General features: G+C 57.1%; 1 protein-coding gene across 1 annotated transcript in view; it reads left to right on the top strand.

Moving 5' to 3' along the window:
* The window catches only part of TNRC18 (trinucleotide repeat containing 18), a 78731-nt gene that overhangs the window by 48211 nt on the left and 15527 nt on the right, over positions 1-14993 (top strand). The window contains exons 16-18 of the mRNA XM_052655233.1: positions 2875-3150; positions 7405-7647; positions 13403-13821. Coding sequence (XP_052511193.1) covers positions 2875-3150; positions 7405-7647; positions 13403-13821 — 938 coding nt within the window. The remainder of the gene's footprint in view (positions 1-2874; positions 3151-7404; positions 7648-13402; positions 13822-14993) is intronic.

Here is a 14993-nt window from a genome sequence, read left to right as displayed (position 1 = left end):
AGCGCACACCAGGGCGGCCTCTCCTGTTGTCTTTGCGACGGCCCTCCACGTGGTTACCGGGTTTGTTTCTGAGGATAGATGCTTCAGCGGCTCGGGATGGCCCTTCCACGTGGTTACCGGGTTTGTTTCTGAGGATAGATGCTGAGGCAGGGCCCAGCCCATCAGATTCAGCGGCTCGGGATGGCCCGTCGCGATGGGCGCTGCCTATTTGCTGCCTGGGCGGCAGCCGCCCTCCCCATGCTGCTTTCGGGCCCCTGAAACGTAACAGCTGGTCGCGCTGAGGGGCCGAGTTTACGCGGAGCCTGCGGCCTTGGCTCTTCTTGTCTGAGAACTGGGGGAGCGTGGGTTTCCGGAGCCCGGACGGCCTTGTCCCCACCCCCATCCCCGACGCCCGTCCGCTGGCCCAGAGCCCGCCGCCTGGCACCTAATGGGTGCTCAGTAAGTACCTGGGCGAAACGCGTAATGCCAGGATGCGTGGGTGCCGAGGGCTGTGGCCGCCGCAGCAAGGCCGGGGAGGCGCTGTTTGCCTCCAGGCATCTGTCCGCGGGTTTCTTCGAGGGGGACCCCAGGCCGTGACTGGGGTAGAAAGCTCTCTGTTTGGTGACTGCGTGCGTCTGTGTGACTGGGCCTTTGATCGGCTCTGCCTATGCCTAGTTCATGGGGTCGGGGCGGGGAGGGGTACGTGATGACTGTTAAGGGCAAGAAATGGTGTGTGTTCTTAAGGAAAGAAAGTATAGAGTTAAGATACCATGGCCTTCCCCCCCCCCCGCCCCCCCCCCCCCTCCCCCCGAGCGCTATCCAGAGCCCTAAGTGAGCTCCCTGGGTGGATGAACAGCTGGGAGAAGGCATCTGGCACGAGATGAAGCTGCTGCTGGTGTCTTTGGATTCTAACGTTTCTGGTTTTGGTTGCCCTTGGTCTCCAGCCTTGATGCTCATGGCTGTGGGGGCGAGGATCTACTTTTGTGCCTAATGTCCCCTGGGTGGGCTCGTTGGCTGAAATGCCTCAGATTCAGGTGGGTGTGAGCTGAGCGGCACTGCCCAGGCCCCTGGCCGCCTCGCACCAGTTCTAGAGACTTGTCGCTCCGAAGGAGAAGGGAAGGGCTCTCCTTTGCTTGTTCTGGAATATCACAGAGAGAGCAGGGATTGCTTTTCCTTTGATATTTCAGTGGGTGTGGCCTGCCTGGTGGTGGAAGGATGTCTTCTCTCTCGCTTACAGGGGGATGAGGTGGGGTTCAGGCTAGAGTCCAGAGATAAGCTGAGGTCTTTGCAGGGGGGAGGGGGGACTCTAGGCTGCCAAGTCCACTGTGGCAGGTATGTGTAGGCATGCAAAGCAGTGTTCAGATTGCTCATCCCTGTTACTCTCTTGTCTAAAACTGCACTGTTCAGTTGAGAGAAGTGGGTTAATGCTGCCACAGGGTGGTCAAAAGGCCTGTCTGCAGTTAGCTGGTGGCTATGACGTGAGAGAGTGGAGAGAGTGGCTGGCTGTGGAGAGAGTGCGTCTCTTCTGTTTTTCACATGAGTCTTTTTGCCTTTCCGGTAAATGCGTGCAAGCAGGGTCACAAAGAGGTCAAGGTGTTTCTAGCTTTGAGATGCTGTACCAGGAGGAGATGGGCAGAGAGAACGTCGCCCTCCTGCGCTTTCACTGGGGGTTGTAGGGATCTGGTGGCTTGCTTGGTGGGTTCTGGTGGGAAGCCAAGTTGGTCCTTGTCACGCATGGACTTGTCCAGCCCGGCAAGTGGCTTCAAGAAGGACAGGATGGAGCACACGGGAGGGAGAGCTGTGGCTGGGCGACGGGCAGAGGCGTGTCCTCGTCCCACCCAGAGTTGCCAGACCACCCTGCAGTTGGGTGTTGAGTGGAAAGCATAGATGTTGGAGGAGGCAGCCAGAGAACCCTGCCCCCCAGAATGCACACACGTGCACACACACACACTCTCTCTCTCTCTCTGTCTCTGTCTCACTCCCTCCTTCTCTTGGACTTGGGGAGGGCAGATGTGTTCTTTAACGCTCCCCATCTTTGGAACGGATTTGACGAGGTGAAGGGATTATAGCCTTTGGCTTCAGATCCTTTCTGTCTGATGGAATCTTGCTCACCAACCTCGTGTGTAGAACAGACGAAAGTGGTGTGAGTCTGCCTGGGGAGGGATTGGAAGGGGCCAGAGCTGTGCCCACTTGACAGCCCCCTCCCCAAAGCTTCATGCAGCTCCAAGGCTGGAGACGTGTGGGAGGCCAGAACCAGCGTGCTGGTCACCCGGCTCTGATAAGAAAAGAAACGGGGTAGGGCTGGGAGCCGCAGTGTCATTCGTCAGACGCCACTGTGCTGACTGCTGAGCAGGAAGCTGGGTTGTGAGTCTTTACACGCTTGCCCCGAATACTACTGCGAGCTGGTGTTCTGGGAAAGAAGGGCTTTACCTGAGTCCTTCCCTTTTTAGGCTGCTTCCCTCCCCACAAGGAGCTGGCTGCAGTCCTGTGGGGTGGACTGGACTCGGCAGTGACCTCCCCGCGCAGGGCAGAGACCTTCCTGAGAGTGGGGCTCCCGCCTCCTGCAGGGCCGGGAAAGACTGCTCGCCCTGTGGCCGTGTGGTGGGTGGTGCTGGCAGCGGCGACGGCCCAGCCAGGGCCTGGGTCCAAACCATGCAAGATGGGTTGTGTGGGGCCTGCGGCTCAGAGGCCTCCCAGGTGAGAGATGAGGCCAGATGGGGAAGAGCACGCCAGGTGGTGGAACTCTGCCGGTTCCATGGCCGGTGGGCGTTTGGACCTTGGTTCCGGCACGTGGCAGAGTGTCCTCAAAGGCGCCGAGGCTATTGGAAGAGACCCTAGCCCCCTCCCTCCCCTGGCTCTGTGACTTATCTTTATTAAAAACTACTTTGACTGCAGATACGGATTCAGAGGAAGAGGAGGAATTCCTGAAGGACGAGTGGGCTGCCCAGGGCCCCTCCGGCTCCAAACTGACACCTTCCCTCCTGTGCGGCATGGTGGCGAAGAATAGCAAGCCAGCCGGCGGCCCCAAGCTGACCAAGAGGGCCCTGGCGGGCGCCCGGACTCTGAAGCCCAAGCCGGCCGCCGGCAGGAAGCAGCCGTTTTGTTTGCTGCTTCAAGAGGTCGAGCCCCGTTCCTCCTTCAGCGATTCCTCGGAGGACTCATTTGACCAAGGTTACTAGCTCCAAACACACAATAACCTTCCATGTTTCCTATCGAGCGAGTGAGTGCGAGAGCGAGAGCGGAGCGCGAGCGCAGGGAGGGCGGCCGGGAGCCGCTGGGGTGGCCCGGCCAGGTGGCCGTCCGGGCCTTGGCAGCGTAGCCTGCTGTATCAGCCTGGGTCCTTTTATTTTTGTTTTTATCTGTACCTGTATCATTGTGATAATACCACTGGCTGGCTCTTTTTGAGCTTTTATATGGACTGTTTTTAGTCTTCTTCCCTCTCCCACCTCCGCCCGCCCGCCCCCCTACCCTCGCCTTCCCACCCCCTGGACCGCAGGCCTGGGTGGGTCCTCCTGGCGTGGCCGTGGCTGCGGAGGCCTCCCAGGGGACGTTTTGTAAATGGAATTCTGTCGTGTGGGCGTGTGACTTGATGTTTGTACCGCGATTTTGGTAATACCAAGCTTTATTAAACATACCGAGTTCATTTTTAACTAAACCCGTGTGCCTTGTCTCTCTTGCTGTGTCCTGACTGGACCATTAGGTTGCCGCTTCCCTCATTTGTTCCCCCCTCCCCCCTCTCCCCCCCCACCCCCCCCACCCCCCCCCACCCCAGAAGGGGGTAGATGGAACATCGCAGTCTGCGTTCTCTATTATTCAAATATCCCTGGGAGCTGTCGGCATGCCTTTCATTTCCCAGGTTTAAAGTCAGCTGCTTTCACCTCAAGCTTCATCTTTTTTTTTTTTTTTTAAGCTGCTTGTTTGTCTTTTGTTTTCTTAAAGCTTTTTATGCAACAGTGGTTAAAAAATACTTGCAAACGCTCATTTTCTAACACGTGTTTCTGCTTGGGAGGGCATATAGGCAGTGCAGGATCAAGAGCACTCTGCGTCCCCGAGTTTTGTTGTGAAATCTCAAGGCTTCATTGCCTTATTAGGGGCAGAGCTCAGAGGAGCCCCAGGAGTCCCAGGCTGGTCTGCCCCCCGGCCTCACTTAGGCAGAGAGGGTTGGTTTCAGCGACCCTGTGAGCTCCCTGGTAGACTGACTGGTCTCAGTCTTCCAGAACCTCCACTCCCAAATGTCCTGAGGTGGGGGTTAGGGTTTGCTTCAGGGCAGACCCCTTTCAGGGACCCCAGAGCTGGGCGGGGATTGCAGTGCCTTGGGGGTCTGAGCCTGACTGTTGGATGATCAGGAGAGGATGGAGCCAGGGCCTCGGGGCTCAGGCTCCCTGCGCGGCCGCCACACCTGAGCGAGCACAGCCTGGGCCGTAGGTCTCCCGCTGGCCTCGTCTTGTGAGGCCTCTGTGGACACGTCTGGCTGGTTCCCTATTCCCCTCTCGCCTTCCCGGGGCTGGGTCCCCACGCCTCCTCCCCTTCAGAGGCCAGAGTTCCAGCTTCCAAGGTTTGGAGCTCTCCCGCCCTAGCCCAGAGCCCACAGAGAAGCAGGCAGCATCCCAGATCTGGTAGCCAGGGGCCCACCCACCAGAACCAGACCCAGCATCAGACAGAGCCCGTGCAGGGGGCAGGCGGGTCTCCGCTGCACCCAGACCGCTGGTCAGGTCTCCAAAGGGATATTTGGGTAATAGGGCCTTCCTGACGCCTGGTACTAAAACACCTAACTGGCTTGGCTTCTCTGGTGTGTCTGCTTTCTCCCCCCAGCAGCTTGGCCATACCTTCACCCTTGACCCCTCCCCATGACGCTTTGAATGTCTGTTTTGGTCTCTCGCATTTGCTCTCACGCTGCACTCTGGACGCACAGCGAAGGCTGGGAGTAGGGCAGACGCGCAGCGGGTCACTGAGCTTGGGTGCGAGCCGGGCTCGTTGCTCCGTAGGTAGGCACAACCCCTTTCTCTGTGTCCCCTCTGCACCCCCCACCCCTCGGGGTTTGCCCCCATCGGCTATGGCAGCAGTGGATCACTTTGGCATTTACGGATCGGGTTTTGAAAAACCAAGTGACAAGAGCCAACCCCCACATATTGAGCCAACAGGTGTTTTTTTTTTCCCCTGGGGAAAAAAAAAGTTTTTCTGCATTTCCTCAGGTTTCTTTGTTGGGACTTTTCCCTCCCCCTGCCCTTGGCAAGCTCTGTCGCCTCAGGTGTGGATAACTCCAGAAAGGCTCCTTGGTCCCGAGACACCTTTCCTCTCTCAGCTTCCCCTACCTCCTTGGGCTCTGGCCTGAGCAGGCTGGCCACCCTGGGAGGGAGCCAGGGCGGGCCCGCAGGCTCGCGGAAGCAGGAGATGGGAAAGGGTCTCGGGAGACCAGAGTGACCCAGGCGGCACTTCTTTTGTGGGAGACATGCCCTTTCTTTTGGCTTTTTGCTTTCCAAACATTCTTCCATCTCGCAGTGCCGGGTTCAGGCCACTCCTGGCTTTCTGGGATCCAATGCAGACATTCCAGACATTCAGAAACCCAGAGCCAGAGCGAGAACCCTGGGTGGGAGAGAGCCGGAGTCTCCACACCTGAGCAGCCCCACGTCCCACCCCATGCCCCTCCCCCCCGCCCAGCCAGCCCCCTGCCCGCCACCCTGCTCAGATTGGCCAAGCCCCAAGGTGGAGGGGGGCCTGCCCGAAGCGGGGGACCCAGGCGCTGCCAAAAGTCTGCCTACACTTAGCCTGCTTTGCCGCTGTGGCCCACTGGGCGGAGACAGAACCATGTGACGTCCGCAATGTGAATGGATCGCAAGTGTGCACTGCCTGCCTGCCGCCTGCCCGCCCCGCCAGCCTCCATCCCGCTGCCCCCATCTCTCAGGGAGCCGGGTCTCCGTCCGCTTACCCCTCCTAACAGCCCGCCTCTCTCTCTGCCTCCCTTTCTCAGCCCCTTCCGGGCCTCCCTCAAGCTCTCGTCCGCCTCCCTCACCGAGGGCTCCCTCGGCTGGGACAGGCAGACCAGACCCCCCCACCCCACCCCCCGTCCTCCCTGGCACCCCCGAGGCCGCCTCTTTGGGCCGCTCGCTGCAGCACAGCAAGTAGGCGGCTTGGGGGCGTTGGCAGGAGAATGTGGAGTTGGCCACCATCTAGGGCTCACCCGCCCCTGGACCCTGACTCCCGGCCCCCAGACAGTGCAGAGAGGCAGTAGCTCATAGTCCTCCTTCCTCTTCTTGTTGGTGAGTCCTCTCCAGGCTCCCAGCGGCCCGGGCAGACAGGCACCTCCTTGGCCACAGCACCTCATGGGCAGACAGGCCGGGTGCCCTCCCACCCACCGCCCTGGTGGGGTCAGCTGAGCGGGGAAGCTGGCCTGCACCTCCAGGCCGTCTCTCTTTCTGGCGGAGGACTTAATTCACATGCACGGAAGGTCACCTTCCCTGGTTCGGCCTCCAGCTGCACTGCCCGCCCCGCCTTTGTGCTGATGGTCCGAGCTGGGCCAGTTTTTGGGGAGAAGCGCCTTTCTGTCTCACCACCCAGCGAGGTGGGCTGGGGCTCCCCCAGAGTCTCTTTCCCACTAGGCCGTGGGCGGTGAGCTGCCAGCCCCGGGTTCGAGTCCTGCTCTGCCGCCTGAGCACCTGACTGTGCAGAGCAGAGTGGGCCGACCGGCCCTGCGGCTCCCTTCCCGCTTCCCGGCCCTGGAGGTGTAGCAGGGCTGTGGCCCCCTTGGCTGAGCTGAGCTGAGATTCTCACAGATAAGGAAACAGTAGCTCAGAGAGGACTGTGGATTTGCCTCAGGCTTCCCCAGGGTGCTGGGCCTCAGCTGTGGACCCCAGAGCCCGTTGAGGGTTGCCATCATGGGAGCCCCCTACCCACTCCGAGGTGAGACCGAACTCCACCTTCTCCTGCTGCCAGCCGACCCCCAGGCCTCCCACGGGCAAGACTGCCCCCTGCCCGCCCCCACACACCCTGGGGCCAGCGCCCGGCCTGCGCCCTCACGGTCCTCCCGCCCCCCTGCCCCCTGCCTGCCCTCGCCTCCCTCCTCCTCCTCCTCCTCCTGCCTCCTCCCCCAGCTTTCACGTGTGTGTTGGGTTGTGTGTGCGCGTGTGTGCGCGTGAGACCGTGGAGAGCGCTGTCTCCAGTCCTCGTCCGTGTGTCCGTCCCCGCCCCCCACAGCACAGGTGCATGTTGGTGCTCCCCTGCAGGAACACTCGACTCCCAAAGCCGCCGCCCACCTCTGGGCTGCCCAGGACGCCCAGGTCTTGGGCTGGCTTTGAAGGCTGGGGGCGGCTGGGGGCGGGAGGCGCGTGGGCTGGAGCCGCGGCCCCCTCGCTGGCGCTGCGGCGGCGCGGGGGGGCGGCGCCGGCCCTGGCCAAGGCTCTGACTCGTTCCCTGTTTTCTGCACGCCAGATGAGAGCTCCGAGGAGGAGGACGAGGACGATGAGCTGGAGGAGGACGAGGCTACGGGCGGCTGTAGGCTGGGCGCCCGGGAGCGGGCCCTGTCGCCGGGCCTGGAGGAGAGCGGGCTGGGCCTGCTGGCGCGCTTTGCAGCCAGCGCCCTGCCCAGCCCCACCATGGGGCCATCCCTGTCTGTGGTGCAGCTGGAGGCCAAGCAGAAGGCCCGCAAGAAGGAGGAGCGGCAGAGCCTGATGGGTGAGTCCCAGCGGTGGGTCCCACTGCCCCGCCTGCAGGAGGGGCTCAAGAGAAGGACGGGAACTCTACCTGCAGGGCCGGGCCAGGCCTGGGCGGACGGCCCTGGTGATGGGGGACCCCCGGCCTGCCGCTCCCTGGGGAGGGGTCTCCAGAGCTGTGCCATGACCTTCATTGGTGATGCTCCCAGCAAACAGGACCTCGGCACCCAGAGGCAGCTCTGGGGTCTGCAGAGGCCTCAGATCTGCACGTTGGGGGCTGTGGGAGCCCACCGGAGGCCCCTGGCTCAGCCCAGGGGTAAGGGAGACCACTGCAGGTTGGCGACACCCAGGCTGAGCCAGGAGAGAAAAATGGGAGCTGGCTAAGGTGATGTAGGCGAAATCGAGGTGCACGTGGAAGGAATAGGCCGCACAAAGGTCTGGAAGAAGGAGAAGCTCTTGACACTTAGGGCAGTAGGCGGTTTATTCAGTGAGATGAGTTGGCCCACACAGGGCAAATTTTGTGGGCCTGGGGTTGCAACCCAGCGGAGGTCATTAGTGGTGCCAGCTTACCATCCCGCTGCCCAGCTGGGCACACAGAGGCAGCGGGTACCAACACTTGGGCAGGAGGCCCAGCCGTGTCCCGGCCTCACGTCCCTCTTCTTTCTGCGTCTCCAGTCGTATCTCTGTCTTCTTGGGACAGACAGACACCTTGGGACCTTCACCAGGGGTTGGTGTTTGAAACCAAGATGGCTCCACATGTGTTTGGGGTGTCAGCTCCCCTTGCCCTTTTCTGAGCCTTGGTGGTACACATTGGGCCCTCCTGGCAGGGGCTGGGCCATGGGAAATGGGCCCTGCTTGCTACCCTGCCACCCTGACCCCCTGGCCTCTCCCAGCTGCCCTGACTTCACGCACCCCAGAGCGCATTCCCAGTGGCCCGCACCGCCTCCCGGGACCACGTCTGTTCAGGGCTGGATGGCCCAGTGCTTTCTATGCTGAGAAACACTCCACTGTCAGGACGGACCACAGTTGGTTTCTTCGTTCACCTGCTCAAGGGCTTCGAAGGACACCTGGGTGGCACCCTAGTTCTGGCAGCTTTCACGGAAGCTTCTCTAGACTTCTGTGTGCAAGCTTTTGTCTGGACATGTTTTCAGCTCCTTTGGGTAAATACCAAGGAGTGTGATCACTAGATTATATGCATATGTTAAGATCGCGCTTAGTTTTTTAAGAAACTGCCAGACTGTCTTTCGAAGTTAACTGCACCAATTTGCAGTCCCGCCAGCAGTGAACGCGAATTCCTGTGGCTCAGCATCCTCACCAGCGTTTGGTGTTAGTGTTTTGGATTCTGGACATTCTCATTGTTTTAATTTGCATTTTTCCTAATGATATGCTGTGGAGCATCTTTTCATATGCTTATTACTTGCTATCTGCATATCTTCTTTGGTGAAGGGTCTGTTAAGGTTTTTGTCCCGTTCTTAAATTGGGTTATTTAATTTAAATCTTAGCACTGAGCTTTAAGGGTTCCTTTTGTATTTCAGATAACAGTCATAATGTGTCTTTTGCAAATATTTTCTCACTAGGTCTCATCTTTTCATTCTCTTGACAGTGCTTTTCACAAAGCAGAAAATTTTAATTTTACTGGAATCCAGCTTATCAGTTCTCTCTCTCTTTTTTTTAATGGATTGTGCCTTTGGTTTTGCATCTAAAAATTTACTGCCATACCAGAGGCCATCTGGACTTTGTCCTGCATCGTCATCTAGAAGTCTTGTATTTTTGCAGTGCAAGTTTAGGCCTGTGGTCTGGCATGAATTAATTTTTGCGAAGGGTGTAAGGTCTGCGTCCAGGTTCTGTTTTTTTTGCATGTGGATGTCCGCTGGCTCTAGCACCGTTTGTTGGAAAGATTCTCTCTTTTCCATTGTATCGCCTTTACTCCTTTGTCAAACATTATCTGACGGGTTGTACGGTAGTCTGTGTCTGGGCTCTCTATGCTGACCCATTGACCTGTTTGTCTGTTTTTTTGCCAGTATCTCCCTGTCTTGATTACTCCACCTTTACAGTAAGTCTTGAAATGAGTTACCTTCTGTCCTCTGACTTTGTTCTTATCTTTAAATATTGAGTTGGCTGTTGTGGGCCTTTTGCCTCAATATGCAAACTTTAGAATTGATATCTATAAAACAACTTGCTGCATTTTTTATTGGGTTTATTACGTTGAATCCATAGATCAATTTGGAAAGAAATGACACTTTACCAGTATCAATTCTTCCTGTCCGTGACAATGGAATAGCTTTGATTTCTTTCATCAGATTTTTTTTTTAGTAGTTTTCCTCATTTGGATCTTTTACATATTTTGTTAAATTTAACTTACTTCATTTTGGGGATTGTTAGTGTAAGTATTACCATGTTTTAAATTTCAGATTCCCACTTGTTCATAGCTGGTATATAGGAAAGATTCTTATCCACTGTACCACCAGGGGGAAGTCCTTTTGGATGGTATTATAAATGGAATTCTGTTCATTTTTGCAGTGTTTGCTGCTAATGTATAGAAATGCAACTGATCTTTGTAAATTGATCTTCTATCTTGCATCCTTGCTAAACTCATTTGTTCGAATAATTTTTTAAAAATAAATGCCTTAGGATTTTCTGTATATAAGATCATGTCATCTACAAATAGAGATAGTTTTATGTTTTCCTTTCCAATGAATATTCCCTCTGTTTTCTTTGCTTGCTTGCTCTGGCTAGATCTTGCATGCAATACTGAACAGAAGCGATGAGAATAGATTTTTTTTTTTTCCTGGCTTCCCTGCTCCATAGATTTCTTTGTGAGAACGCTTTCATACTTCTTCTATTAAGTATGATGTTGTTGTTTAGTTGCTAAGTCACGTCCAACTCTTTACGACCCCATAGACTGTAGCCTGCCAGGCTCCTCTGTCGACGGAATTTCCCAAACAAGAATACTGGAGTGGGTTCCCACTTCCTTCTCCAGGGGATCTTCCTGACCCAGGATCTCTTCCTTGAACCCAAGTGGTCTGCTTGGCAGGTGGATTCTTCACCACTGAGCCATCTGGGAACCCCAAATATAATGTTAACAGTGTTTTTTTTTTCCCATTTATCAAGTTACGGAAGTTTCCTTCTGTTTCTCATTTGTTGAGTGATTTTATCACAAAAGGGTACTAGGTTTTGTCAGTTGCTTTTTCTGCGTCTGTTAATGTGCTGTTCATGTGGTTTTTATGTTTCATCCGATTAATATGGTATATTATCTTGATTTTGTAAAGGGTGTCAAACCGACCTTGCATTCCTGGCCTGCGTCTCCCTTGGTCATGGTGTATAATCCTTTCTGTCCGTTTCTGCGTTATGTTTACGTTTGTTTATAATTATGTCTTCTTGATGGATTGATCATTTTATCATTGCGAAACGTCCTTCTTTATTTCTCGATTTTTGTCTTCAAACCTATTTTGTCTGATAACAGTAGAGACATACCTCAGAGATCATGTGGGTTTAATGCCAGACCAACGCAATGTTGCATTTAGCCAATATTGTAGTACAGTGAGCCACGCGAATGTTTTGGCTTCCCGATGCGGATAAAAGTTATGTTTATACCTTACTGCAGTCGTAAAGGTGCAATAGTATTATGTTTTAAGAAAAAAAGCACATGCCTCAGGTAAAAAATATTTTATTGCTAAAAATTGACAACCGTCTTCTGAGCCTTCAGTGAGTTGCAGTAGTAACATCAGAGATCGCTGGTCACAGATATAACAAGCATGATGATATAGTATAATGATGAGAAAATTGAAATCTTGTGAGAATTACCAAAATGTGACAGAGAGGCATAGAGGGAACAAGTCTATCGTCCACAGACTTGCTCGACGCAGGGTTGCCGCCGATCTCGAGTTGGTAAAAAGGTGCAGCTTCACAGTGAAGTGAGGCTTGTCTGCAGCCACTGCAGCTCAATTTTGGTTACTGTTTGTATGGTACATCTTTTTTAATCCCTTGGCTTTCAGCCTATTTTTGTCGTATTTTCTTCTCTACTATTTTCTCTCTGTTTTCTCGGCCTGTGCCTTTGTTCCTCCTTTCTGCCTGTTTCTTTGGGGAGGAGACGTTTCTCTGGATGCTGGCTGGGAATCAAGGGTGGGGGTTCTGATCCCTGCTTCCGTCTCTGAGGGCCTTGTGCTTGTCCTCACCGCGGGGCCCTGGCGAGACTGCGTCCTCTGTTCCAGGCACAGCTTGTGCTGCTCCAAAGGCTCTTAACTGTTATCTTCCTACCCAATCTTACCATGAGCAACAGGCTCCAACCTCTGCTCTCCCAGGCGAGTGTCCAGTCCTGGTCGCCACCCTGTCCCGCCCCGGCTCCCTGTGCAGTGAGCCTGCAGTGTCCTGTGTATGTCTAGGATTTCAGGTGGCTTTCTGCAAGGGACCTGTCATCAGGTGGGGTCTCATTCCCTCATGCCCAGAAGCAGAGCTCACAGGCCAAGAGTGTCTTATGGCCTGCACCCTAATCAGCCAAGAAAGCCCCAGCCATCTCCCCTGCAGCAGGAAGTCTGTTAACAAAAGATGAATTAATAGGATCCTCATTCTTTGCAAGCGGTTCCTTCTCCTGGAGTGTGGCCCCTCCCCTGGCCCTGCCCTTGCCGCCGAGGCTGCATCTGTTGGGGTGATGGGTCTCAGCCTCCCGCAAGAGCCTTTGTGGCCAGGCTGCTGGCTGCCCAAGGGTCAGTAGGCCTGAGGTTCAGCCCTGGCTTCTCAGCTGACCCGGGGCAAGTCCTTCTCTAGGGCGGTCCGCCCAGGACTGTCGCAGACATCTCGTCCCTGGGGTCTGCCTGGAGGAGGCAGGCCCTCTTCATTCCCCTGATGGGGAGAAGCACCACTCACCCCCGTGCAGAGTCTTTTCCTGGCCACCAGCTCTGGGCCAAGCTCTGTGCTGTACAACGCTGGGGGCTTCAGGAGGAGGCGGGGATCTATTTCTGGGGGCGGAGCGCACCAAGATAGACAAACACATTCGGGACCTCTGCAGCGTGCCGTGTACCTGTGGTGAGGAGGGGTGGCCCGAGGACTCCCCAGGGCGTGGAGTGGGTCTTCTCAGAAAGGAGGCTGCAGTCATCCAGGCAGAGGGCAGGGAGAGATGGTGCTCTGGGCAGAGGAGCCAGAAGGAGCGAAGACCGGGGGGCTTACAAGGACGGAGGACAGCGGATGCTGGGGAGAGGCTGTGCGTTCAAGGAGCCCAGGAGCTGGGCGGAAGCTGGGGGCTGCCCTGCAGCAGAGGGAGGTAGCCCCCTGGCTGTGGGGAGGAGCTGGGTCTCAGATCTGTTTGGGTTCTGGGGAATCCTGTCCTCTTGAAAGGGGAGTGGGTGTCTAGGACCCCCCCAACTTTGAGAGGCGAGGTCCTAATGGGGCTCGGGGATTTTGTGTGGATTTTCCCGCCCGCCTCCCTTAGAGCTGCTGCCGTGCAGGTGTGGGGCCCTCCCCGGCTCACCCTCCCAGGGCTCCGGGATTCCCGAGGAGGCCCAGGAAGAGCTGGGAAGCTTACACGTGCCCAGGCAGGAGACGCCACATTCCCAGACGGTGCTTCGGGGCGAAGGTTCCGGAGCAGAGTCTGGGCAGCCTGGGGGGATTCGGGATGGGAGTGGGCCATAGGCCTCCTGATCTTGGGCCTCGGGTTCCTCCCCGGAAGCGGCAGAAGCCTCCCTGGGCGGCCTCGTCCCTGCAGCAGGGGTGGGGTGGCCAGGGTGGGAAGTGGAGAGCCGCAGAGCACCCGGTCCACAGCCGCCCCCCTCACCTGCACGCAGGCACAGAGTTCGAGTACACCGACTCAGAGAGCGAGGTCAAGGTGCGGAAGCGGTCACCCGCCGGGCTGCTGCGGCCCAAAAAGGGGCTGGGGGAGCCAGGTCCTGCCCTGGCCGCGCCTGGTGCGCGTGCCCCTGGCCCCAGCAGCCCCGACAAGGCCAAGCTGGTGGCCGAGAAGGGGCGCAAGGCCCGCAAGTCGCGGGGCCCCAAGGAGCCAGGCCCGGAGGCGGGCCCCGAGGCCAGCGACGACGACCTGTGGACGCGCCGGCGCAGCGAGCGGATCTTCCTGCACGACGCCTCGGCGCCCCCCGCACCCAGCAGCGCCGCACCCGCCACCAAGCCCGGCCGCTGTGCCAAGGCCGGCCTGCCCAGTCCGCGCAAGGACGCCGGCCGTGCCAGGGACAGGAAGGACCCCAGGAAGGTAGGTCCGGGGCGGGGAGGCCGGGAGGCCGGGGGGCAGCGCGATGCTGAGAGCTCCATTGGTGCTGGGCACTCCTCTGGGTGCCCCCTCGACGGGCGTCTTTGTTGAGGACACCCGGCAGCTGGGCTAGTAAGTGCCGTTGTGTGAAACGTGGGCTCAGGCGGTGTTCCAAGGCCTCTGTGGGAACTATCGCATGCTCCCGGCAGTGACTGCTGTCGGTGACGAAGGCTCACCACAAGGAAAACCTCGTTTGTTGAGAAGTTAGTGAAAATGGAGGTGGGATTTTTTTTTTCCCCGGTCCGAGGGAACACCTACCTTTTGAGAACTCTGTGAGAAGTCTGTACTGATGAGGCCTGCTGCCCTTCCAGCTTTGGGTGGCTGCACTCATAACCGCATAGCCAGCTCACAACACTGGTCTCTGGCTCAGACCCCTCTGCCCCACGTCCCCCACACCACAGTGTCATTCTCGAGAAAGCCACCAACAGAGATGGGACTCGGCGTCAGCCGGTAGTAAGACAGGGGCTGCGTTTGAGCGGCATCCACAGGGACCCCTCATTCTTGACCCCTCACGGCCAAAGCCACCCCGGGTTTTTCTGGTCCCTGGAGAGAAGATGCTGGAATAATACATAATGATGATGACTGTATCGGGGGGGTCCACGGTGGGGGCGAGGCATGTCCTCACCGCTCTGCATGGATGCTGCATGTGCTGGTGGAGGGATGCGCATGTTGTCTGCTGAAACACGTCTGACTCCAGCTCCCCTGAGCTGGCGCAGACCCCACAGGTGGAGCCCCTGCCCCAACCCCCGAGGCCAGGCGCAAGTCCTAGGTGGTTCCCTGTGCTCTCTATCCACCTGGCTGTAAATCAAGGATTTTCATGACTCCACCCTGCCCCCCTCAGGTCAATAAATGACAACTCGGGAAGACACTTGATTTACTGGTCCAGTTTCTCGTAAAAGTGCATCTTGGGAGCAGCCAGGTGGAGACGTGTGGGGCAGGGCGTGTGTGAAGGGGCGCCGAGCCCCGTGCCCCTTCCAGCATGCCTCGGTGTGTGGACCAGCCCTCCGGTGGTTGGAGCCCCAGCGCTGAGGGTTTCTCGTGGCCGCTTCATCACAGAGGCACGATGGAGAGCAGTCGCTCAGGTTCCGTCCAGCCCCTTGCTCCTCTCCCAAGAA

Source organism: Budorcas taxicolor, chromosome 2 (genome assembly GCF_023091745.1).
Source record: "Budorcas taxicolor isolate Tak-1 chromosome 2, Takin1.1, whole genome shotgun sequence".
NCBI classification, from domain to species: Eukaryota; Metazoa; Chordata; class Mammalia; order Artiodactyla; family Bovidae; genus Budorcas; species Budorcas taxicolor.
This window is presented reverse-complemented; position numbering and strand designations above follow the sequence as displayed.